Genomic DNA, 27,983 nt, shown 5'->3' with positions numbered 1-27,983 from the left:
CCCCTTTAAAGGAGATTTGTAGTGTCTGATCATGGAGGGTCCGAACGCTGGGAACCCCCGCAATCTCCTGTATGGGGCCCACACCCCCTCCATGTATCTCTATGGGAGAGGCAGAGATGCAGCATTTGTGCATCCCCACCTTTCCCATAGAGCTGTAGGAAGGTGGGTGTCATCAACCTTAGTGAGCATTAGCCACGCAGAGCTGCGGCAATGCCAGGTCCCCTTACGGGAGATCGCGGGGGTCCCAGCGGTTGGACCCCTCCCGCGATCAGACACTGCAGATCTCCTGTAACTTCTTAAAGGAATAATCTGATAGAACTGATAGAAAAAAAAACATATCCCCTATCCCATAGTGATATACAGAGGGGGTGTGGCAGCCCCCGCTTCAGACAGGGGTCGTGATGCGCCGCTCCAGGGGAGAGCAAAGGGCCTGTGCAGAAGATGCGTTCAGAGCTCCCACGATCAAAAACTTATCCCCTATTCTGCAGATAGGGGATACGTTTTTTTTTGCATGAGTTATCTCCTTTAAAGGGGTATTGCAGGTTTTGTTTTTGACTATGCTACAGGGGCTATAAAGTTAGTGTAGTTCATAACATAGGCCCAGATTTATCAAATAATGTCTACGGTATTTTCCCACGTTTATTTGGGTGGTGGGTTTGACTAGCGTGCATCTTATTTATCAAGAAGGTACAGCAGGATGATGAATTTTGCGCAGGTCTGCTGTGGTGGGAAAAGCTCTACCGCATACACTTTTTCTAGACACTTGTGAAGAAGGGAAGTAGACACTTTACCGGGTCCTGAATTTGGCAGGTTAGGTGTTTTTACTTTCACAGAGCTGCCGTGACATTTTTACTTGCATTTTAGACGCTACAATCAAATTTGATTGCAGAGTCTAAGGGGTTAAAGCCGGGCATCACTGTGATCGGTGATGTCTGGCATTAGAGATGGGTCCTGGTGGCAGATAGCCGCCAGGACCACCCAACTATGACCTGCGCTCAGCTCCTGAGCACGTGCCATAGAAGGGGAGTGGGACACTGTTGTCCACAAGAGGTTAAAGGTTGAATTGTGGAAGGTAGAAATTATTCTACTAAAAGGGGTTAAAGGTTGAATTGTGGAAGGTAGAAATTATTCTACTACTGGTAGGTGGTGTAGCTTTGTGCTTAAAAAAAAGTACATTTGCGCACAAAATAGCGACTTTTGACAAAAGGCGCAAATGATAAATACGTGACCACTGCATGGTCAAAAAGAAAAAGTTCTACGGGTAGGCAGAAAGAGTGAAACTGTCTATATCAAAAGACGCATAGAAGTCGCTAAATATGCTGCTTGTGCCTGAACTGCGCCAAAACATAGACAAAAAAAATGCTCTAAAAGCAATGATAAATCTCCCCCATAGTGTCTGCACCTGTGTGTGATTAAAATGTATGTTTAAAATTGTCCTCTTCTGACTCTGTATACGGGGCTATATGAGGGCTCATTTTTTGCACCATGATCTGTAGTATTTTTCGGTACCATTTTTGCTTTGATGGGACTTTTTTATACATTTTTATGGCATATGAAGTGAACAAAAATACGCAATTCTGGACTTTGCTATTTTTTTGTGTAAACCCCATCAACCATGCGGTTTAATTAACATTATATTCTTAAAGTTGAGGTGTTGTTACTACTATTGTCATTCTCACATGCTTTTCTGGTGTTTTTTTCAGCCTTTAGAGGTCTATGGGAGAAAAAAAAAGCCACAAAATCTGGGGGTTTACATAAAAATAGCATTTATGATTCTAGTCATATAGTTTTTTCTTCACTTAACCCCTAAATGTATACACCTCCTTGGACATTGTATGGCATGGCACGGGCTCCCGAATTGGGCCCGCATCATACCGGCCGATCCTCAGCTGATCCTTGTAGAGGTGGGCCGGCGTTAATAGCCAACATGCGGCGATCACCACGCGTGGTTATTAACCCTTTAGATTGCCGCTGTCAAAGCTGACTGCGATGTCTAAAGGAACATGTAAAAGCTTCCTGGGGGTCTAGTGGGGTGGATCGCCCCCCTGCAGCATCCCTGCAGCATCCACTGCTGAGGTAGCCGGAGGGCTTACCTCTCCTTCCATGCTGGCTGCGGCGCTAAGAATGATAAAGCCTGGCAGGACCAGGCTTTATCAATCGAGCGCAGAGCACACAGATCAATGTGGCACATTGATCTGTATGAGGAATCTAATAATTCCTCTTAAAAGTCCTCTAAAGGTGTAAAAAAAAAAGATATGAAAAATATAAAAACATAAAAATAAACATATAAATGTCCAAACTATAAATATATAACGTTAACTAAACCGCACAGTAAATGGTGTATATGTAAAAAATACCAAAGTTACATTATTTTTGGTCAAAACGTCCCATAAAAACTAAAATGGTACCGATGAAAACTTCAGATCATGGTGCAAAAAATAAACTCTCATACCGCCCTGTATGCAGAAAAATAAAAAAGTTATAGGGGTCAGAAGAGGAAACGTTAAGCCTACTAATTTTTGTGCATAAAGTTATCATTTTTGAACAGAAGTAAAATAAAATCAAACCTATATAAGTTGGGTATTATTTTATTTGTATGGACGTACAGAATAAAGTTAAGGTATCATTTTTACCGAAAAGTGTACTGTGTAGAAAAGAAAGCCCCCAATAAGTTACAGATGCATTTTTATTTTTTTTTTTGCTTTTTTTTTTTTTCAATTTAGCCCTACAAATATTTTTTTTTTTTCTGGTTTTGACTTTCTGGTAAAACTATTGATGTCATTACAAAGTAAAATTGTTGGCGCAAAAAAACAAGTCCTCATATGAGTTTGGAGGCGGAAGATTGAAAGTGTTATGAGTTTTAGAAGGTGAGGAGGAAAAAACTAAAGTGCAAAAATGAAAAACCTTGTGGTCCTTAAGGGGTTAAACATGTATAACAAGGGCTTAATAAAATATTTCACATAAATGTATACAATTAGCATATAAAGCTATATAAAGAAGTAAGACAACATTTAGATTGCCTGAGGGATGCATGAATGTAAGCTTTGAAGAATGTGACGCCTAAGTGCATTAGGGTACATGATAAAGAGGCACATTTCTACCCCGAGACCAGTTAATAAAAACGTCTCAGAGGACATTACATTCATCTTGATTATTTGGACTCCAGCTGGCTAAAACTTGGGTCACACTTAAAATCAATTGATGGGAGGTGACACCTGACAATATAATGGAAGGAAGCTTTTGTTTCTGAGGAACCAGACCTTATCAACTCACTTGGACAGCCCAAAATTTCCAGCTAACGCGCAAATCCTCACAGATTTATTGCAGATGTATCAAGCCTGCTGGAAATAATAGCTCAAGCCAAGAGACTAGTCATCTATCGACTTCAAGCTCTGGATAATACCAATGGGAAATTATACGCACAAAGGGTGCACTGGGGTGACAAATGAAGATAGAGATTTGTCCTAGGAGCCTGACAAAGCTAACACACTGCTACCAAACAAGTAGCTTTATCTGATTACATTCTTACATTTGAGGACTGCTGCTATCCACCAACACAAAGATCTGAATTCTGCCCCAACATTATAGGTGCATGTAAGTGTTTTGGACATATATATATATATATATATATATATACCCCAATCCATTAAAACCCCTAATCATAAAATTGTAGGCCCCCATCATGTCACCAAAACCAGCCTGATCATAGCAGAATCCAGTAGATCAATGTACGATGCACCAAGTATGCTATTTTGCTACAATGCTGTTGATTTTATATAGATCTGCAATAAACATTAAAGGGTACCTCTCATCAAATAAACTTTTGATATATTTTAGATTAATGAATGTTGAATAACTTTCCAATAGCATGTTAATGAAAAATATGCTTCTTTCTATTGTATTTTTCCCAATCAGTCCTGTCAGCAAGCATTTCTGACTCATGCTGGAGTCCTAAACACTCAGAGCTGCCAGCCTGCTTTGTTCACAGCCAAACAGGCTGTGAACAAAAGCAGGCTGGCAGCACTGAGTGTTCTCCTTTGTGAACAAAGCAGACTGGCAGCTCGTAGTGTTTAGGACTCCAGCATGAGTCTGAAATGCTTGCTGCCAGGACTGGTAGGGAGACCCCTAGTGGTCATTTCTTCAAAGTGGAAAGTGGAAAGTTTTTTAATAACATGCAATTGTAAAGTTATTCTGCATACATTAATCTATAATATATCAAAAGTTTTTTTGATGAGAGGTACCCTTTAAGGCTAAGTTTCCACTTGGTTTTTTCTGGCAGTTTTTGGAATACTGCCACTGCAGTTTTTAAGCCAAAGTCAGAAGTAGATCCATAAGGGAGGAGAAGTGTAAGTCCTTCCTTTATATGCCCTATTCCTTTTGAATACACTTCTGGCTTTGGCTCAAAAACTGCAGTGGCAGATATCCAAAAACTGCCACAAAAAAACAAGTGGAAAGTGGAAAGTTTTTTAATAACATGCAATTGTAAAGTTATTCTGCATACATTAATCTATAATATATCAAAAGTTTTTTTGATGAGAGGTACCCTTTAAGGCTAAGTTTCCACTTGGTTTTTTTCTGGCAGTTTTTGGAATACTGCCACTGCAGTTTTTAAGCCAAAGTCAGAAGTAGATCCATAAGGGAGGAGAAGTGTAAGTCCTTCCTTTATATGCCCTATTCCTTTTGAATACACTTCTGGCTTTGGCTCAAAAACTGCAGTGGCAGATATCCAAAAACTGCCACAAAAAAACAAGTGGAAACCTAGCCTAAAGGGGTTATCCGGCCAAAGAGCAGCACCTGCTTTCTATGCGGGGCTGTGTCTCCAGTCTTGGAAGACTCTTTGTTTCCAGGACTGGGGACGTAATGTAATGCCAGGCCCCCTCCATTCATGTCTATGGGAGAAGGGGTGATGGCTGTCATGCCCCCTCCCATAGATATGAAGGGAGGCGCGTGGCGTGACGTCACGAGGGGGCGTGGTGCTACATCACACCCCCAGTCCCGGAAACAAAGAGCTTTCTGAGACCGGAGACGCAGCCCCCCATAAAATTAGGGTGCTGCACGGAGATTGTGGGGGGTCCTAGCGGCAGGCCCCCCCATGATCAGACATCTTATCCCCTATCCTTTGCAAAGGGGATAAGATGTCTTTGGCCGGATAACCCCTTTAAGTGTTACCTTACCTGGGGCCTTTGATTTTGATCTACTGGCACAAGGGCCTTAGCAGCAGATCTATTAACCCCTTAAGGACATAGCGTTTTTCCGTTCTTGCACTTTCATTTTTTTCCTCCTCACCTTTTAAAAATCATAACCCTTTCAATTTTGCACCTAAAATCCATATGATGACTTTTTTTTTGCGCCACCAATTTTACTTTATAATGACATCAGTCATTTTACTCAAAAATCTACGGCGAAAACAAAAAAGAAAATCATTGTGCGACAAAATTGAAGAAAATATGTAACTTTGGGGGCTTCCATTTCTACGCAGTGCATTTTTCAGTAAAAATGCTACCTTACATTTATTCTGTAGGTCCATACGGTTAAAATGATACCCTACTAATATAGGTTTGATTTTGTCGTACTTCTGGAAAAATTATAACTACATGCAGGAAAATTTATACATTCAAAATTGTCATCTTCTGACCCCTATAACTTTTTTATTTTTTGGGGGGGCTCATTTATTGCATTGTGATCTGAAGTTTTTATTGGTACCAATTTTGTTTTGATCGGACTTTTTGATTGCACTTTATAAATTTTTTATGGAATAAAAAGTGACCAAAAATACGTTATTTTGGACTTTGGAATTTTTTGGGTCGTACGCCATTGACCGTGAGGTTTCATTAATGATATATGTTTATAATTCGTCCATTTACGCACGCGGCAATACCACATATGTTTATTTTTATTTACACAGTTTTTACAGTTTTTTGTTTTTTTATTGGAAAAGGGGGGTGATTCACACTTTTATCAGGGGAGGGGTTAAATCATCTTTATTAACTTTTTTATTTTTCACTTTTTTTTTGCAATGTTATAGCCCCCATAGGGGACTATAACATGCATTATACAGATTGCAGGCACTGATCAATGCATTGCCATAGCATAGCATTGATCAGTGTTATTGCCGCTTGACTGCTCCTGCCTTGATCTCAGGCACGGAGCAGTCTTTCGGCGATCGTACGCAGAGGAGGCAGGTAAGGCACCCTCTTTGTGCATCCTAGCTGATCGGGACACCGCAGTTTCGCTGCGTTGGTCCCGATAGCAGCCGGGACCATGCGGGTATGATGCAAGCTCAGCTTCTGAGCTTGCTTCATAACCCTGCCATGCTGCTGCACCGTTAATAAATGGTGTTTTGCGGCAAGGGGTTAAAGAGATGCATTAACATGTCAAAAGTTTAGATTGGTCGGGGTCTTGGTGCTGAGACCCCTTCAGACTGTTATAGCTCTCGTTGGGTAAAGCGTATAGTAAGATAATTAATGGTAATCACTTTACCTGTCTTAATATTAATGTTACCACTCCTTCATGTATCTACACTTTTATTAATAAATATATGTACCCAGAATCACTGCAAACCAATAAGCCAGTGTGATATCCCCAGGATTCTCTTCATGTATAAAAAAAAAAAAATTCAACAGCTAGGCATGATGTATTAAATACAAGTTTGTTATGAAAACTATTTACATAAAAAAAATTTGTGCCAAATGTGAATGTTCCCATGAAGTATAACAATAACAACAATGCATATAAAACAATATATTTGTGCCATCGAGTGCTAGTTTGCATCCAGATCCTTTAAATAGGCTTCTGTCAGAGGCTGATAACTGGGATTCTGAATGTAAGAGCAGATTAAGTTATTGGTGTTTCAACCCCAAGCTAAAGTGATCAATGCCGACTGCCAATTAGAGATGTTGCGAATTGTTTGCCGGCGAACAGTTCCCGGCGAATTTAGCATGTTCGAACATGTTCCCAGTTGAACATATGTGAAGTTCAATCTGCCTCCTATACTTTAACATTGCAGTAAACTTTGACCCTGTGAGTCAGAGTCAGCAGACACATTACAGCCAATCAGCATCAGTCCTTCCCTTCCAGACCCTCCTATCTCTTGCACGGACGCCATTTTAGCCTCATTAAGAAGTGGAGGGTTAGAGAAGCTGCTCCTGCTGTATAGGGAAAGCTATAGCTAGGTTGCTGCTAGGTGGTGTATTCAGGGTCCAGTCTACTCCTAAAGCACTAGTGTAACATCTGCTTTAAGGAAAGCACCCAAAAAAGCCCTTTTTAGGGCTGAAAGATATCAGTCCTCGTTGGGAGGGAACCACTGCTTAAAAGGGGTATGCCGGAATCAAACTTAAGTTCCTTCAAGCAACTGACTACTACAGTATTCAAAGGGCTGAAAGATATCAGTCAGTTAGTCTTGCAACAGCTGGAGGCACCCTGGTTGGGAGGGAACCGCTGGTTAAAAGGGGTACTCCAGAATCAAACTTAAGTTCCTTCAAGCAACTGACTACTACATTATTCAAAGGGCTGAAAGATATCAGTCCATGTGTTTTACAAAAGCTGTAGGCACCCTGGTTGGGGACCACTACTTAAAAGGGGAACTCTGCTGGCAAGCTTTTTTTCTTTAAAGCAACTAACTACTACAGGATTCAAAGGACTGAAAGATATCAGTCCGTTAGTCTTGCAACAGCTGGAGGCACCCTGGTTGGGGACCACTGCATAAAAGGGGAACTCCGCTGGCAAGTTTTTTTGCTCATTGTCACACTAGTGCAAATCACATTAGGTGTGACAGTTGTGCAAATTAAAAAAATTACCTTTTTTGGCTGTTAAATAAAATCAGCCGACACTGTTAGTTCACGTCACAGTTGCCATTTTTCCTGCCTGCAGGGCAAATTGTGTCACCCTAGTGCAAATCACATTAGGTGTGACACTTGTGCAAATTTAACCAAAAAAATGACAGGAAGAGGAAGGCCACCCCACAGGGGCCGTCGTGGTGCTGGGATTCCCTTTGGCCCTAGAAAGGCCAGTGTTCAGAGGCCACGTACCCTGAACCCCCAAAGTTCTGAGGACTTAATTGACTGGCTATCACAAGACACCCAATCTACTACTAAAGCTTCCGCTCAGAACATTGACGCACTGTCCTTTTCCTCCTTTAGCTTAGCTTCGGGCACCTCTCATGCTACCACTTGCCCGCCTGCCGCCGCCACCACCAACACTAGCACCACAGCAGCTTTACTTGATCCGTCAGAGGAGTTATTTACACATCAGTTTGAAGACATGAGTGATGCACAACCATTATTGCCAGAGGATGTAGTTAACAGGGATATGTCTCAGTCAGGCAGCATTACACACATGGACATACGGTGTGATGATGATGTTGTACCTGCTGCTGCTTCCTTTCTTAAGGTGTCAGATAGCGGTGAAGGTGTTAATGATGACGATGTGTCCGTGGATGCCACGTGGGTGCCCGCTAGAGGAGAAGAAGAGGGGGAAAGTTCAGATGGGGAGACAGAGAGGAGGAGGAGACGAGTTGGGAGCAGGGGGAGGTTGTCGCAAGGAGCTAGTGGCACAGTCAGACAGCATGCATCGGCACCCGGGGTCAGCCAGACGGGACGCCAATCAACGCATACTGTTGCCACCACCAGAATGCCGTCATCCCAGAGCTCAGCAGTGTGGCATTTTTTTGTATGTCTGCCTCTGACAACAGCGAGGCCATTTGCAACCTGTGCCAGAAGAAACTGAGTTGTGGGAAGTCCAACACCCACCTAGGCACAACTGCTTTGCGAAGGCACATGATGTCACATCACAAAAGCATATGGGATCAACACGTCAGTACAAGCAGCACACAAAGTCAAAGCCGCCATCCTCCTCCTGGTCCAGCATCTTCAGCCAGGTCAACCACTGCTGCCCTCCTTGCCCCCTCTCAATCATCGCCTTGAGCAGTTCCTGCTCATCTGCCCACAGTCAGGTGTCTGTCAAGGAGATGTTTGAGAGCAAGAAGACAATGTCTCAAAGTCACCCCCTAGCCCGGCGTCTGACAGCTGGCTTGTCGGAACTGCTAGCCCGCCAGCTTTTACCATACAAGCTGGTGGAGTCTGAGGCCTTTAAAAAATTTGTAGCCATTGGGACACCGCAGTGGAAGGTACCCGGATGAATTTTTTTTGCACAAAAAGCAATCCCCAACCTTTACTCCATTGTGCAAAAGGAAATTATGGCATGTCTGGCACACAGTGTAGGGGCAAGGGTCCATCTGACCACTGATACCTGGTCTGCAAAGCATGGTCAGGGCAGGTATATCACCTACACTGCTCATTGGGTAAACCTGGTGAAGGCTGCCAAGCATGGAATGCGTGGCTCTGCAGAGGAGTTGGTGACACCGCCACGACTTGCAGGCAGGCCTGCTGCCACCTCCTCTACTCCTCCTACTCCATCCTCTTCCATAACATCCTAGGCCGAGTCCTCTTCCACTGCTGCGTCTTGCTCCACATCACCGGCACCCCCCCAGCTCCCCAGGTGCTATTCCACATCCCGGATACGGCAGTGTCACGCCATCTTGGAGTTGACGTGCCTCAAAGCGGCGAGTCACACCGCACCAATGCTCCTGTCGGCCCTGAACGCACAGGTGGACCAGTTGCTGACTCCGCACCAACTGGAGATCGGCAAGGTGGTTTTTGACAACAGAACAAATTTGTTGGCGGCATTGAGGTTGGGCAAGTTGACACATGTGCCGTGCATGGCACATGTGTGTAATCTGATTGTACAACGCTTTGTGCTCAAGTACCCAGGCTTACAGGATGTCCTGAAGCAGTCCAGGAAGGTGTGTGGCCATTTCAGGCATTCCTACACGGCCATGGCGCACTTGTCAGATATCCAGCGGCGAAACAACATGCCAGTGAGGCGCTTGATTTGCGACAGCCCGACACGTTGGAATTCAACACTCCTAATGTTCGACCACCTGCTCCAACAAGAAAAAGCTGTCAACGAATATTTGTATGACCGGGGTGCTAGGACATCATCTGCGGAGCTGGGAATTTTTTTGCCACGTTACTGGAGGCTCATGCGGAATACCTGTAGGCTCATGCGTCCTTTTGAGGAGGTGACAAACCTGGTCAGTCGAACCGAAGGCACCATCAGCGACATCATACCGTTTGTTTTCTTCCTGGAGCGTGCCCTGCGAAGAGTGGTGGATCAGGCAGTAGATGAGCATGAAGAGGAAGAGTTGTGGACACCATCACCACCAAAAACAGCCTTATCAGCATCGCTTGCTTGACCTGCGGCAACGCTGGAAGAGGATTGTGAGGAACAGGAGTCAGAGGAGGAATGTGGCTTTGAAGAGGAGGAGGAAGACCAACCACAGCAGGCATCCCAGGGTGCTCTTTGTCACCTATCTGGTTCCCGTGGTGTTGTACGTGGCTGGGGGGAAGAAGATTATACCTTCCCTGACATCACTGAGGACGAGGAACGGGACATGAGTAGCTCGGCATCCGTCCTTGTGCAAATGGGGTCTTTCATGCTGTCGTGCCTGTTGAAGGACCCTCGTATAAAAAGGATTAAGGAGAACGACCTCTACTGGGTGTCCACGCTACTAGACCCCCGGTATAAACATAAAGTGCCTGACATGTTACCGCATTACAGCAAGGCGGAAAGCATTCAGCAGGTCCAAAATAAATTAAGAAGTATGCTGTACACAGCGTATAAGGGTCATGTCACAGCACAACAGGGATCTAACAGGGGAAGAGGTGAAAGTAATCCTCCTCCTCCTCCCACGAACACGCCGGCAAAGACAGGAAGCTGTACAGACATGCTGTTGATGGAGGACATGCAGAGCTTTTTAAGTCCTATGCATCGCCACAGCCTTTCGGGGTCCACCCTCAGAGAACGACTTGACCAACAGGTATCAGACTACCTGGCTTTAACCGCAGACATCGACACTCTGAGGAGCGATTAACCCCTTGACTACTGGGTGTGCCGGCTTGACTTGTGGCCTGAGCTATCCCAATTTGCGCTTGAACTTCTGGCCAGTCCCGCTTCAAGTGTCCTGTCAGAAAGGACCTTCAGTGCAGCAGGAGGTATTGTCACTGAGAAGAGTCGCCGCCTTGGTCAAAAAAGTCTGGATTACCTCACCTTTCTTAAGATGAATGAGGGATGGATCCCGAAGGGACTGACACTGGGCGATACATTTGACTGAACAAGGCCTGATCAGATGAGCTGCCTTGGCCTAAAAATGGTCCACACGCTGCTGTATTTGAACTCTGAATGCCGGATGACTTGCGTGACTTATCCACCACCAACTGGGGTTCAAGACGCAATGTTTTAGGGCACTTCCTGCCTGGCAAAACAAACAGAAATTGTTCAGGCCGCTGCCACAGCAGCGACAATACCAAATTTTCCAGCCAGGTGTACATGCCTCATTTTTCTGGCCTCTGCTGCTGCAATTGTTATGGTGCTACAATTTTTATGGCCGCTGCTACAGAAGCGGCTGCAACAATACCAAATTTTTCAGGCATGTGTACATGCCTAATTTTTCAGGTACTCTCTGCTGACATCGCTGTCCATTTTTGCAACCGTGGATATTAGATGTATGCTAAGGGTAGCATGGTGGCTCAGAGGTTAGCACTGCTGCCTTGCAGCGCTGGGGCCTTGTGTTCAAATCCCACGATGTGCTGCCTCAAGGGGGGCTCTAAATATGTGCTGCCTAATATGGGGGAATCTTATGTGCTGCCTAATGGGGAGCTCTAAATATGTGCTGCCTAACATGGGGGAATCTATGTGATGCCTAAAGGGGGGATCTAACTATGTGCTGCCTAAAGGGAGGCTCTAACTATGTGCTGCCTAATATGGGGGAATCTATGTGCTGGCTAAAGGGGGGAATCTAACTATGTGCTGCCTAAAGGGGGCTAAAGCACGTTTATGGATTAAAACCAGACTCTGCATCAACTATGTCATTTTCCATGGGAGTTTTGCCATGGATCCCACTCCGGCACGCCACAGTCCAGGTGTTAGTCCCCTTGAAACAACTTTTAAATCACTATTGTGGCCAGAAAGAGTCCCAGTAGGTTTTAAAATTCGCCTGCCCATTGAAGTCAATGGCGGTTCGCCCGGTTTGCGAACTTTTGCGGAAAATTTTATGTCCGCGACATCACTACTGCCAATACAGGATAATAGCCAAACAATGTGAGGGCCACCCACATCCAAAATCTTTTCTGAGCAAACCAGATACATTTCTTTATTTAAATGAACACAAATCAATAGTGGCCTCTAGTTACCATACAAATACTTTATACTCCAATACTTCACTTTAGGTGTAGTTATAACCTGCAAGTTCTCTTGTCTATTAATGTAATTATCTTATTTAAATAAAAACAAAGGAAACAAAAACTTACTACAAGGCATTTCCTCTCTGCCAAATATCAATGATAGAAATTAAGACAGCGCTCTAATTGTATTCACCCTTGTAACATTTCAGCCTTTCTGTGTTTTACTGATATCAAGAGACCAGGGCTGGTTCTGCCTATAGGCAAAATAGGCAGCCGCCTAGAGTGCCCTTTTGATGGGGGTGCCGCTCTGCATGCTGCAAAAAAGTTAGCAGCTGAAGCACCCACCCCAGCCAGCACCACAGTGGCACCCCAGTAGTAAGGTAATTACATGAGGAGCAAGGTTATTACAGAGTGTCACCCCAGTAGTAAGGTAATTACATGAGGAGCAAGGTTATTACAGAGTGTCCCCCCAGTAGTAAGCTAATTACATGAGGAGCAAGGTTATTACAGAGTGTCACCCCAGTAGTAAGAGGATAACATGAGAGGGAGATTTGTTACAGTGTGTTACCCTGGTAAGGGGATTACATGATGAGGAGATTTGATACAATGTGTCACTCCAGTAGTAAGGTGGGGCATGTCAAAGGGCGGAGCCACCTAGCAGGGTCGAGGGGTGGAAAAATTAGCTTTCACCTAGGGTAGCAAAAATCCTTGAACCAGCCCAAGAGACTGAGGATCAAGTCTTTGAAGGCATGCACGATGTAATATCACCGCTATTCAATCAAGCAGAGAGAGGTGTGCATTAACCCCTTAACCTATTGGGGACCATGGGCGTATGGATACTCCCTTGTGTCCTGGTACTTAAGGACCAAGGGCGTACCTGTACACCTGTGGGAATTTCGATCCCCGCCGCTAGCCGGACGGGGTTCTGAACGGGATGCCTGCTGAAATCATTCAGCAGGCATCCCGTGCAAATGCCTGGGGGGCCCCTGACAACATTTGGGGGGCTTTTACCCCTTATGAAAAGGTAAAGTTAAAGTCTACACCAGCCTGTTAGTGTAAAAAATTTAATTACTTTTCAGGTAAAAAGAAAAAAAGACCCACAAAATTTGTAACACAATTTCTCCCAAGTATGAAAATACCCCATATGTGGGCGTAAAATGCTCTGCGGGCGCACAACAAGGCTCAGGAGTGAGAGCGCACTAAGTAGATTTGAGGCCTAAACTGGTGATTTGCACAGGGGTGGCTGCTGACATAAACGCAAAAAAATAAATACCCACATGTGACCCCATTTTGGAAACTACACCCCTCACAGAACATAACAAGGGGTATAGTGAGCCATTCCACCCCACAGGTGACAGAGGTTTTTGAAACAGTGGTCCGTGAAAACGAAAATTTAAATTTTTCATTTGCACAGCCCACTGTTACAAAGATCTGTCAAACACCAGTGGGGTGTCAAGGCTCACTGTACCCCTTGTTATGTTCCTTGAGGGGTGTAGTTTCCCAAATAGTGTGCCATGTGGGGTGTTTTTCGCTGTTCTCTCACCATGGGTGCTTCTTAAATGAGACATGCCCCACAAAAACAATTTCAGCAAAATTCGCTTTCCAAAAGCCCAATGTCGCTCCCTCCCTTTTGAGCCCTCTAGTGCACCCGCAGAACACTTTACATCCACATATGAGGTATTTCCTTACTCAAGAGAAATGGGGTTTAAAATTTTGGGGGACATTTTCACCTATTACCCCTTTTGAAAATGACAAATTTGGGGTAACATCAGCATTTTAGTAAAAAAATAAAAATTTTAATTTTCACGTCCAACTTCAACGCAAAGTCGTCAAACACCTGTGGTGTGTTAAAGCTCATTGTACCACTTGTTACATTCCTTGAGGGGTGTTGTTTCCCAAATAGTATACCATGTGGGGTGTTTTTCGCTGTTCTGACACAATAGGGGCTTCCTAAATGCGACATGCCCCCTTAAAAACCTTTCAGCAACATTCGCTCTCCAAAATCCCATTGTTGCTCCTTCTCTTCTGAGCCCTCTGGTGCGCCCACAAAGCACTTTACGTCCACATATGAGGTTTTTCCTTACTCGAGAGAAATTGGGTTAAATATTTTAGGGGGCTTTTTCTCGTTTTACCCCTTGTAAAAATAAAAAATATGGGTCTATATGAACATGTTAGTGTAAAAAATGAAGATTTTGAATTTTCGCCTCCACTTTGTTGCTATTCCTGTGAATACTTAAGGGGTAACAAACTTTCTGAATGTCATTTTTAATACGTTGAGGGGTGCAGTTTTCATAATGGAGTCCATTATGGGGTATTTGTAACATAAAGACCCTCAAATTCCCTTCAAATTCACTGGTACCTGAAAAATTCAGATTTAGAAATTTACTTAAAAAATTGGAAAGTTGCTGCTATACTTTAAAGCCCTCTGATGTCTTCAAAAAGTAAAAACATGTCAACTTTATGATGCCAACATAAAGTAGACATATTGTATATGTAAATCAATATATAATTTATTTGGTATGTCTATTTTCCTTACAAGCAGAGAGCTTCAAAGTTATAAAAATGCAAAATTTTTAAATTTTTCATGAAATTTTGGAATTTTTCACCAAGAAATGATGCAAGTATCAATGAAAATGTACCACTTACATAAAGTTGAATATGTCACACAAAAAACTGTCTCTGAATCAAATTCACAAGTACAAGCATCCCAGAGTTATTAATGCTTAAAGTGACAGTGGTCAGAATTGCAAAAAATGCTTTGGTCCTTAGGGTCAAAATGGGCTTGGTTCCCAATTTTATTTTAGCATTTTTGTTTTTTCCTCCTCGCCTTCTAAAAATCATAACTCTTTTATATTTCCATCCACAGACCCATATGAGGGCTTGTATTTTGTGTCACCATTTTACTTTGTAATTACATCACTTATTTTACCATGAAATGTACGGCACAACCCAAAAAATATTATTTATGTGGGAAAATTGAAAAGAAAACCGCAATTTAGCAAATTTTTGAAGGTTTTGTTGTCACACTGTACACTTTATGGTAAAAATAACATGTTTTCTTTATTCTGTGGATTAATACGATTAAAATGATACCCATGTTATATGCTTTTCTATAATTGTAACGTTTAAAAAAATATATCAAAATATTTTACCAAATTTAGTATATTTGAAATTGCCCTATTTTGACCACCTATAACAGTGGTTCTTAACCTGGGTGCGATCGAACCCCAGGGGCTCGGTGAGTCAGTCCCAGGGGTTTCGGCAGGTGAGGTTGCAACAGGACAGGCAAACCAAGCAATTGCTTGGGGCCCCGAGCTGGCCCAGGGCCCCGAGCAGAGCGGTGTTTGCCCGTCCTGTAGCAACGGTGCAATTCCCCCATCACTATTAACTCCCTGCGGTCCCGCGTTAAGTTTAAAAACGCAGGGCCACCGGGACATAGCGCACACCAGGACGTCACTGACGTCCCGTGCGTGCGCCCATGGAAACGAAGGCGCCGAGGACCAGAGGATAGAGAAGGAGGAAGACGCGCGCTGGCCAGCTTGGTAAGTGACCAGCGGCACGTCATCTTCGGTGCTCCGACCACCGGTCCCGAGACCTACTGCTACAGCCGGAGCGGTGGTCAGAGCACTGAAGTGGGCAGTACACAGGCATACAGCCTCCAGCCATACACTGTATATGGCTGGAGGCTGTATGTCTGTGGGGGAACACTGCCTACATCAGTGGTCTTCAACCTGTGGACCTCCAGATGTTGCAAAACTACAACTCCCAGCATGCCCGGACAGCCGTTGGCTGTCTGGGCATGCTGGGAGTTGTAGTTTTGCAACATCTGGAGGTCCGCACGTTGAAGACCTCTGGCCTACATAATGTGGGGGAACACTGCCTGCCTAATGTGGGGGAACACTGCCTGCCTAATGTGGGGGGAACACTGTCTGCCTAATGTGGGGGGAACACTGTCTGCCTAATGTGGGGGGAACACTGTCTGCCTAATGTGGGGGGAACACTGCCTGCCTAATGTGGGGGAACACTGCCTGCCTAATGTGGGGGAACACTGCCTGCCTAATGTGGGGGAACACTGCCTACCTAATGTGGGGGAACACTGCCTACCTAATGTGGGGGGACACTGCCATTGTTGCGAAAATGACATGAGAATGGCACTTGCCAAGGTAAAGCCGCGCATTTCTGAACTGGTCTCTGAAAGACAACAGCAGAAGTCACACTGATTTGCAGTAAATATTCACTATTATGGACATTTATCAACGGGTTTAGTCAGGTTTTCTTTACTATAATTGTCGCAACTGCGACTACGCGATTTTTCGTGCGACATTTTAACTGGAAAGCGAGAAAAGCAAGTTTTCCAAAAATTAACTATGTAGTGACAATTTTTAAAATGGACTATAGGTAGTCAGGTATTTATTAACTGCGACAGTCGCAACTGTGCAAAAAAAAGTCGCAACATGGTTAAAAATTTACTAAATTTACTCCAGCTCAAACATGGAGCAGAAAAAGCTACTATCAAAGTAAAAAAGGAAACATTGCTTACGTGAAAGAAAATTATCAACAGGCTGAAACCAGGTGATAAATAAGTCACACATAAGCAAAAAAAAGTAAGGAAAAAATTACTAAAAAAAAAGAATACATAAGCAAACATTGATAAATGTCCCTCTATGTTTTTGTGTGAAAATCATGTTTTCACGGTTTTGTTCTTTGTTCTTAATGGTTTTGTTCATTTTGTGCACCTATGTATAAATATATACTTAAATATATACCTCCTATGTTTTGAATTGAAAAATCATATTTTATTTTTCCAATTAAGAGGGGTTCGGTGAATGCGCATATGAAACTGGTGGTTTTCAGTACCTCCAACAAGGTTAAGAACCACTGACCTATAACTTTCAAATTTTTCCTTATACGGGGCAGTATGGGGTTAATTTTTTGCGCCATGATCTGTAGTTTTTATCAGTACCACTTTTGCTTAGATTTTACTTTTTACATTTTTATAAAAAATTTTGGGAATAAAATGTGACAAAAATGCAAAAAAATTTTGACTTTTAAATTTTTTTATGTTTACGCCGTTCACCGTACAGGATAACTAACGATATATTTTGATAGTTCAGACTTTTACGTACGCGGCGATACAAATATGTTTATTAATTATTTTTTTACGCTTTTTGGAGGGTAAAATGGGAAAAACGGATGACTTACATTTTTATTGGGGGGAGGGGATTTTTCAAATTTTTTTACTTTTTATTTTTTAATTTTTTTTTTACACTTTAATAGTCCTCATAAGGGACTATTTATAGCAATCATTTGATTGCTAATACTGTTCAGTGCTATGCATCGCACTGATCAGTGTTATCGGTGATCTTCTGCTCTGGTCTGCTCGATCTCAGACCAGAGCAGAAGACCCCTGGAGCCAGACGGAGGCAGATGAGGGGACCTCCATCCACCATTATGGATAATCGGATCCCCGCGGCAGCGCTGCGGGCAATCCGATCATTCATTTAAAGTACCGCACTGCTGCAGATGCCATGATTTGTATTGACCACGGCATCTGAGGGGTTAATGGTGGACATTCGCGTGATCGCAGATGTACTTCATTACCGGCAGGCCCCTGGCTGCTGATAGCAGCCGGGACCTGCTGCGCATGACACGAACAACGGTCCGTAAATGTACGCCATGTTGCGTTAAGTACCACGGCACCATGCCGTACATTTACGTCCATTGTCGTTAAGCATTGGGTTAAGCACTTTATCACTAGTGTTGCTCACGAATATTCACAATGCGAATTTTATTCGCGAATATCGCATATTCGCGAATTCGCGAATATAGCACTATATATTCGTAATTACGAATCTTTGTTTTTTTTTCACAGTACACATCACAGTGATCATCCCTCTCTGCTTCCAGCTTGTGTGGTGTAAAGAAGGCTCTAATACTACTGTGCGAATTTTCGCGAATGCGAAAATTAGCATATGCTAATTTTCGCATATGGGAATTTTCACTTATGCTAATTTTGTATATGCAAATTTTCACATATGCAAATTTTCGTATTCGCAAATTTTTCGCTTATTCGAAAATAAAACGCGAATATTCGCGAATATATATGACGAATATTCGTCCATATATTCGCGAATATTCACGAATTCGAATATGGCCTATGCCGCTCAACACTATTTAGCACCTGGCTCTATATCACATGACCAAGAAGGTCACATAATGTAAGTCTCTAAGACTGCCACAGTCCCACAGACAGAGAGAAGGGAGAGAAGCAATCAGCCACATGCTTCTTTCTTCGCTTGTTCTAGGGATCTAGGTTTTTTCAATGGGTTGTCCATATAATTTATAGGCAAGTCAGGTACTGCAAAGGGAGAGGCACTATTGAAGCTATAGCAGCTACCCTCCAATATGGTATGAAGCTACTGAATGAATGAAGCTACTCAATTTCCCTGCTAGGGATCGACCGATTATCGGTTTGGCCGATATTATCGTCCGATATTCACGATTTTGGACGTTATCGGTATCGGCAATTACATTGCCGATTATCCGATAATGCCCCACATACAAATGTTTGTGTATATATAAAAAAATATATATGTATATATATATATATATATATATATATATAACTTATTGTTGGTGGGGAGGGATTTTTTAGTCAAATAAAACTTTCTTAAAGGGGTACTTTGCTGCTCAGTGTTTGGAACAAACTGTTCCAAACTCTAGAGCCGACGCCGGGAGCTCGTGATGTCATAGCCCCACCCTTCATGATGTCACACCCTGCCCCCCCAATGCAATTCTATGGGAGGAGGCGTGAAGGATGTCCAAACGCTGAGCAGTGGAGTACCCCCCTTTAAGGTATTTTTTTGTCCCACTATGGTACTGGTTGGATCTGATTGCTATTTTAATACTTTGTATGCATAGAATTCAAAAGCATTGCTGTCTGTCAGTGTTACACTGACAGACAGCCTATTGGGATGTGCCTTTGGTATGGCCTAATTGGCAGAAGTCAGTGGCAGACCTGGTTTTCAATGTCAGACTCATGGCATGTCAACCACCTGCACCCTTTGACTGCCTTGCAAGGTGCTGATGGCAAGACAGATGGAACTCCCTCTTGACGTTTACTTTGATTCCGGCAGTTGCGGTAATAGCCTGGCTGTGAATGACAGTTGAGCTCTTACCACAAAGATATATATACCCACCCACAGATATATCCATCATTGGGCATTATTGAGTTAAAGGGAATCTGCCACGTTAATTTTGTTGCAGGAAAATTGAAAAATTTTAAGGAGTTATCCAGGATTAGAAAAACATTTTACACCTTTTTTAAGATTCACATGTGCATATAATTACATTTAAATACTTGTGTCATATTGCTCTCAAGACCCCATAATGTTTATTCATTAATCCAATAATCCTAAAAAAAAAAATTTCATGCCATTGAAGTGGTTTAAATGGGTACTCTGGATGGAAAAAGGGTACTCAAATCAACTTGTGCCAGACAGATTTGTATATAACTTATATTTAAAAATCTTATCAGCTGCTGTATGCTCCAGAGAAAGTTGTGTAGTTTTTCCAGTCTGATCACAGTGCTCTCTGCTGACACCTCTGTCTGGGTCAGGAACTGTCCAGAGCATAACCAAATCTCTATAGCAAACCTCTCCTGCTTCGGACCTTTCCTGACAGAGGTGGCAGCAGAGAGCACTGTGGTCAGATGGGAAAGAACTACACAACTTCCTCTGGAGCATACAGCTGCTGATAAGTACTGGAAGGCTTACATTTTTTTAAATAGTAGTAATTTATAAATTTGTATAATGTACTGGCCACAGCTAATTTAAAAAAAAATCCTCCGGAGTACCCCTTTAAGGACAGTTTCACACACAATGTTTTAATGCTTTTAAAATACCAAAAGTTTTTTGATGCAGTTTTGTAATGTTAGTTTTTTTTTGCCATGGAATTATATTACTGAGGAATGTAAAGTATAACCTAGAGTTCTCAGGTACAGTTTAAAATATTTTTGGTAAGCACAATAATGCAACCACAGTAAAATAAGATTAGTGTACAACTTACAGTCTTCAAATCTAGATATCCTCATTGACTGTGTTGTGCGAATAGCTGGCAGTCGAGAGCTTTGTAATCTTGAATACATTTTCACGACTTGAGCTCTCTTTTCTTCGGCTAGCCTCTGTCTCTCCATTTCTCGTCTTATGCTGTAGTCTAGTTTTATTGCTTTCCTGCCAAGTGGTTGACGTTGGGAGACTACACTGTAGTTCACATTGTCATCCTCCTTGTGATCTTTATCATATTTTATGCCTAGAGAAATTAAAAAACACATTGCATCTCTTTCAGAATTACTTTATTAAAGCCAAATACAAATTGAAATGTACTCTTTTGGGGAATATGTATTTTTTGTATTACAGTGTATTCTCGTGCAAATTCCATGGTACACCTGGTCCATTGGCTTGGGGTGGTGGTGCGTCTAGGGTGACATTAGCAGATATGTTTTATGTTTGGCAAGCTTAGGATGGGGTAGAAAGGGGCCTCTGTGCTGTCCAAGGTTCACATACACCAGGAGCCATCTCAATCTATTACAAATACAAAGGTTTGCATACACCAGGCGCCAATACTATTTGATCCATTAAAATATTTAGAGTTTTGCTCCATTTAAAGGAGATCTGCGGTGTATAAAATGTATCCCCTATCCGTAGGATAGAGGATAAGTGTCTGATCACGGGGGGTCAGAACGCTGGGACCCCCCCTGAGATCTTCCATATGGGGCCCCAGCTCTGCCCTCTATGGGAGAGCTGTATGAGGTGGGGGGCATATTGTCGACTACACATGCACTAGCCACGGCAATGCTTAGACCCCGTACAGGAGATTGCAGAGAGTCTCAGCGTTCAGACCCCGCGCGGTCAGACACTTAGGGGATAAATGTTATACACTGCAGATCTCCTTTAAAATTATGACCAAACAAAGCTTTGCTCTTACTAATAAAATCCTATTTACATTGCCAGCGTGGACCATTGTAACTAAGAAAGAGTTGACAAATAATAGGGGAAATTTTACTATCTGTGTGTTTTTGGTTTGATATTATGCAATTCTATTGCACACTTTTCAGTGTTTAGTAGAATTTACAATGAGTGATACAACTTGTAGTAAATTTCAGCCAATTATAAATTGCAACATTCTGTTGCTTTTTTGTCACACAAAACTGCACAGTTGGTGTACATGCTAGACTTTACAAGCAGAGTGTTCTAGCGGAAAAATGAGCACATTTGGCAAATTATATTCTCTGTTTTAGGCAAGTGATAAAGTGGAGTTGGCACTGAAGCCTACAGACATGTTACCAAATTCCCATGAACCCGAATGAATCTTCCTTTTAACCCAATTTTAGGCTGTATTCACACAGAGTGTAGTATTAGCGGGACCACCACTAATTACCATCTCAATTTTACTGCTATTTTCCAAAATCATTGTACTAATTGTGCTACTCCAGAAAACAGGACTAAAATTGTGGTGGTTAATAGCATGAACACAGCTTTGGAAAGGGGATGACTCCTTAAAAGTAAAGTCTAAGACATATGGACCATTCAGTGAATGGTAAAGTTGCAAATGAAACCTAAAATTGCAGACGGATACAATAATAAATGGTAGATAACGTTGCACAAAAAGTCACATATTCTCTTTAGGGTTGTTGCTAATGTAGGCTCCAGTATATTCACAAAAAAACTATTTAGTAAACCCTCCAGAAGTGGGCCTGAACAGTCGGGCTCCGGGGTCTGCTATGCTTCAGGGCCGCAGTGCCTCTCTCTGACTATGTCGCACCCGCTCATTGTGCAGTCTCAATAAAGAGGAGGAGTGGGCTTGACATAGAGAGAGGTGTTGCTGCCTCAGAGCTTAGCGGACCAAGGCCCCGCCTCTCTAACTGTTCAGGCCAACTCCTGGAGGGATAAAATATGTGTCATTTTGTGAATATGAGCCTGCCAAAAATTACATAATACACTGCTCAAAAAAAATAAAGGGAACACTAAGATAACACATCCTAGATCTGAATGAATGAACTAATCGTATGAAATACTTTCGTCTTTACATAGTTGAATGTGCTGACAACAAAATCGTACAAAAATTATCAATGGAAATCAAATTTATGAACACATGGAGGTCTGGATATGGAGTCACACTCAAAATTAAAGTGCAAATCCACACTACAGGCTGATCCAACTTAAATGTAATATCCTTAATAAAAAGTCAAAATGAGGCTCAGTAGTGTGTGTGTGTGCCCTCCATGTGCCTGTATGACCTCCCTAAAATGCCTGGGCATGCTCCTGATGAGGTGGCGGATGGTCTCCTGAGGGATGTCCTCCCAGACCTGGACTAAAGCATCTGCCAACTCCTGGACAGGCTGTGGTGCAACGTGGTGTTGGTGGATGGAGCGAGACATGATGTCCCAGATGTGCTCAATCGGATTCAGGTCTGGGGAACGAGCAGGCCAGTACATAGCATCAATGCCTTCCTCTTGCAGGAACTGCTGACACACTCCAGCCACATGAGGTCTAGCATTGTCTTGCATTAGGAGGAACCCAGGGCCAACCGCACCAGCATATGGTCTCACAAGGGGACTGAGGATCTCATCTCGGTACCTAATGGCAGTCAGGCTACTTCTGGCGAGCACATGGAGGGCTGTGTGGCACCCCCAAAGATATGCCACCCCACACCATTAATGACCCACCACCAACCCAGTCATGTTGGAGGATGTTGCAGGCAGCAGAACATTCTCCACAGCCTCTCCAGACTCTGTCACGTCTGACTCCGTCTTGTGCTACCTCTAGAGTGAAAGCACAGCCAGCATTCAAAAGTGACCAAAACATCAGCCAGGAAGCATAGGAACTGAGAAGTGGTCTGTGGTCACCACCTGCAGAACCAATCCTTCATTAGGGGTATCTTGCTAATTGCCTATAATTTCCACCTGTTGTCTGTTCCATTTGCACAACAGCATGTGAAATCGATTGTCAATCAGTGTTGCTTCCTGAGTGGACAGTGTGATTTCACAGAAGTGTCATTGACTTGGAGTTACATTGTGTTGTTTAAGTGTTCCCTTTATTTTTTTGAGCAGTGTAAAGGCTGTAAATGCAGATTCTTGGTCTACATTGCCAATTTGTACTATGTTTACAGGCTTAAATGCTTTAGTACGGGGGTACTCAACTACTTTTAGTAGGGGTCCATTTTTCTAGGTCTGCCATCCGGTGAAGGTCTGGGCTAAACGCTAAGACCTGGTTCACACCTAAGTGCCATGCCAGAAATAGGCACTGCATGTTGTAGAACATAATTAGTATTTAATAAGTCATAATCATTCTCCATCTGCCACATACTGTGCCCCTGGTATAATACTGCCACACACTGTGCCCCTGAATATATAACCGCCACATACTGTGCCCCTGGTATAATACTGCCACACACTGTGCCCCTGAATATATAACTGCCACATACTGTGCCCCTGGTATAATACTGCCACACACTGTGCACTGAATATATAACTGCCACATACTGTGCCCCTGGTATAATACTGCCACACACTGTGCCTCTGGTATAATACTGCCACATACTGTGCCCTTGGTATAATTACTGTCTCACACTGTGCCCCTGAACATAATACTGCCACATGCTGTATACCTAAGTAGAATGCTGTCAAACACTATGCCCCTGATATAATACTGCCAGACACCGTGCCCCTGAGTATAAGACTGCCACAAACTGTGCCCTGATTATAATGCTTCCTCACACTGTGCCCCTGAGTATAATATATATAACTATCACATACAGCCCCCCCAAATATTATATTGCCACTGTGGCCTGAAACGAATCATACCTCTGTGTCCCTTAAAACAATGAATGAGGTGCCTCCCACATGAACTCTCCAGTTGTTGTAAAACTACAACTCCCATGATGCAGACAGAAGAGCATGATAGGAGTTGTAGTTTTGAAATAACTGTAGATATAAAGGTTGGAAAATTCCTGTAATACACATACTTCCAGGGCTGGACTGGAAGTAAACATAGGCCCAGGAATATTAGACTATGCAGACCTTTTTTTTTTTTTTACAGTGGGTGTCGCAGTAGACTCCCATTTAAATAAAATAGGCTGCATACTCTAAAATCACTTTGGTTTAAGTGGCTCTCCAGCTGTTGCAAAGCCTCAGGCATTATGGGAGTTGTAGTTTTGTAACAGTTGGAGAGCCATAGATTGGGGTACAGTGTCACCCATCATCACTGCAGAAATGACAAGTGACTCCAGCTCTGATGGGACACCGATAGGCAGCATACACAATTGTATAATGGCTCACAGGAGATGTCTTCTCTGTTGTCTTTACTTTTCTTCTTCCTCTGGTCCTTGTCTTCTTTCAGCTCCATCTCCTCTGCAGAGTCTGATGCCTGCATATCATTGGCTACTTTGTTAGCAAAGCTTCATCCTCTGTATGACAACATTATAACCCTGCCAGACATGACCCCTAAAATAATACTGCCAAAAACTGTTTCCTATGTTTGTCAAAATCCCACCCCTGTACTTCCCCCAGACCCAATTTCCCCTCCTCCTTCAGACCCTTAAGGGCTTCTCCACACTGTGGACATTTAGTCGGTGGAATGTCCACGTGCTGCAGGCACCACCGAAGCCATTGGACTGCACGGATGTGCGCCATCTCTATAGATGACAATGCAGTCCAGTGGAATTCCACCAGCAGAATGGACATCCACCCAAAGAACGAACATGTTTGTTCTTAAGGTTTATATCCATGACTCTGCTGCAAGGAGATTTCCACCAGCAGAATGTCCTCAATGTGGATGGGCCTTAAGTCCCCCCAGACCCCTAAGTCCTCTTCCAGACCCATCTTTCCCATCCTTCTTCAGGTCCCCCCAGACTCCTCTGTCTCCTCATCCTCATCCAGACTCCTCTCCCTCCCCCCCCTGACCTGTAAGTCCTCCTCTACCCCCTAAGACCCCTGCATCACTTTTGTTTACACTTTTCTGTCCCCCCCCCAGACCCCTCTGTCCCCTTCTGCCCTAACACTCCCCACCCAAGACCCCTTCATCATGCTTCTTTAAACTTTTCTGCCCCCTCAGACCCCTCTGTCCCTTCTACCCTAATATCCCCACCCCCAAGACCCCTGCATCATTCTTATTTTCACTTTTATGCCCCCAGACCCCTTTATCCCCTCTAACCTTAAGATCACCACCCACTGCCCCCCAAGTCCCCTGCATCATTCTTATTTTCACTTTTATGCCCCCCAGACCCCTCTATCCCCTTCTAACCCTAACACCACCTCCCTCCGCCCCCCCCCCAAAGACTCCTGCATCATTATTATTTTCACTTTTATGCCCCCCAGACCCCTTTATCCCCTTCTAACCCTAACACCACCACCCTCGGCCCCCCAAGTCCCCTGCATCATTCTTATTTTCAATTTTATGCCCCCCAGACCCCTTTATCCCCTTCTAACCCTAACCCCCCACCCACCAAATCCCCTGCAGGAAATCCGCAGATATGAGCGGACACACACAGAGCTATGGCAGCAGCAGGGAGATTGCTCTGCCGTAACTCTGTACGTGCCGGCAGCGCATCCGCAGTGTCAAATACACTGCAGATGTGCCCCCATGTTAATATACCCTTAGAGTATGAACATACTATGGAATCTTCATGCAGAGTTTCTGTTGCACTAATTGACTTTGGAATTTCAGCATCTGAAAAATTCTGCAACGGAAAGAACTAACATGTTCATTATTTTCGCGGAATTACAGCATTGTCGTTAAAGGGGAATTCAATTAACTTTTTTTATTTGACTACGCTACAGGGGCTGTAAAGTTAGTGTAGTTCATAATATAATGTCTGTACCTGTGTGTGACGGTTTTCTCACAATTCTTATGTGATTTTCACCCCAATATTTATTTTTGATAGCATACAAAATGGCTGTTGTCGCAGATTTTTCCCAGCTTGCAATGCGGCCGAGACCTGACTCACTAGTCAGCTGATGACAGGGAGCCTGTCTGCTACAATGGGTGGAGGGATCGCTTGGTGGGAGAGGGATCAATCTGCAACTAATGCAACAGCTGTAGGCACCCTGATAGAAAAACACAGGTCGTTTGAATGGATGCAGCTAATTTATGTTTCAATGGGTGAGGTGGCTGATGTGTGGGTGGGAGAAAAATGGAATTATGGGATTTCTTGGCAAAAAAGAAAACTCATACAGGAAATACCAGTTCACAAAAAGCTAGCCCCAGTGTTATGGTAATCTCACAACATAGCCATTTAGCCCAAAGACAAGCGCAGATCCTTCCTAAGTATGTCCACTACTGTCTGCCAGGTATGCACTAAAATCATCTTATGGTGGATAATCCCTTTAATGGTGATGGTGCAGGTCAGCACAGTCCTAGCACCAAAGGACCTAGCACCTAGAGTCTCCCTGGGCAGAGATTCTGCAGTATGAACACATCCTAACAAAAAGTAAGTTGCAACACTTATTTTCCACATCTACTTTTATTTTGAGTCTTGCTCATTGGTTATCTGATCCCCTTAGGAATGCAAATACCCCTTCTTGGGATTTTCAGTGGAGTTTAAAACCATTTAAAATAACTTTAAAGTAAAGTTAAGGGCATAACTAAAGAGGATACAGACAGAGGCCATTTAGTAATGTAAGCAAATATCAGTGTTTTTAATTACTTTACGGTGGCATTCCTGTGTTCTGTATTTTTGTGTGCTATATTATCTATGACCACTGTGGTCCTAAGTCTTTCACTGTGACATCACTTTGCTTATCATACCAGTCCATCACAGTATTGTTCAGTGATTTTGTTATGCTCACTATACTCGCATACCATATCTAGTGACATCACTGTGTACAATTACCCTTTTTTTTATTTTTATAACATTACAGCGTCTGTGGACTGTGATGTCACTGTGTGCATCACCCCTGTACGATGAGCTAACTGTGACTTTTCTTACTGTTCTGTTTTATAAAATTGGCTATTATAGTTGTTTTATTATCCTTACAAAGAAAGATCACTGTTTGTTATCTGCGTATTGTGACATCACTGTATTTATCATTGCATAGGACAAGCATTTTTTACGGTGGTCATAAAGGGGCCTTATTCTACAGTGTTGTGTTTTTATGGTACTGTAGAATAAATGCCAAGTGGGTGACCCATTGTACTGGTTTGTATCTGTTTCAAAAGGATACATGGTCACTGCAAAGAAGAGACAGCCCACACAGTCTGGCCACTTTCTGATAAGAGTGGGACCATCCGTAGTCAGGATCTTGGGTGGAGGTTTGGTTTTCTTAATTGTATCAAAAAAGTGTTTGAGCCTCCCTCAAAGTGTACACCATACAGGTAAGGCTACTTTAACACTGCCGTTATGACACAGCAGTGCAGGGGCAGACTGACAACACTCCGGGCCCCCGTACCCCCAAAAATGCAAGGGCCGCTGCTAGGCTCTGCAGCTCGTCAATCTTCTGCCACTCCCCTATTCCACCTAAATCCCACACACAATAAACTAAAATTTATATATGTAAGAATAACTTTAACGTCGGTAAATCTCCATGACCAATAATACTGGTATACAAGGAGTAAATATATACCACCACACAATAACTGAATAATACCGCCATACTGTACTGAATAAAACCACTATACACAGACCAGTATACTATAAAGGATCTGTATACAATATAAGTGATTATATACAGGACTATATGGCAGTAGA

The 27,983-nt window shown here is 43.1% G+C and overlaps 1 protein-coding gene across 10 annotated transcripts in view; it reads right to left on the bottom strand.

The window, feature by feature from the left end:
- Nucleotides 1-27,983, bottom strand: part of LOC130369371 (uncharacterized) — a 367,785-nt gene that overhangs the window by 86,276 nt on the left and 253,526 nt on the right. For all 10 annotated transcript variants that reach the window (XM_056574542.1, XM_056574545.1, XM_056574543.1 and 7 more), the window contains one exon: nt 20,307-20,549. In XM_056574542.1, coding sequence (XP_056430517.1) covers nt 20,307-20,549 — 243 coding nt within the window. The remainder of the gene's footprint in view (nt 1-20,306; nt 20,550-27,983) is intronic.

This window comes from Hyla sarda, chromosome 4 (assembly GCF_029499605.1).
Source record: "Hyla sarda isolate aHylSar1 chromosome 4, aHylSar1.hap1, whole genome shotgun sequence".
Taxonomy (NCBI): Eukaryota; Metazoa; Chordata; class Amphibia; order Anura; family Hylidae; genus Hyla; species Hyla sarda.
The sequence above is the reverse complement of the archived record's forward strand: the minus strand, read 5'-3'. Positions and strand labels throughout refer to the sequence as shown.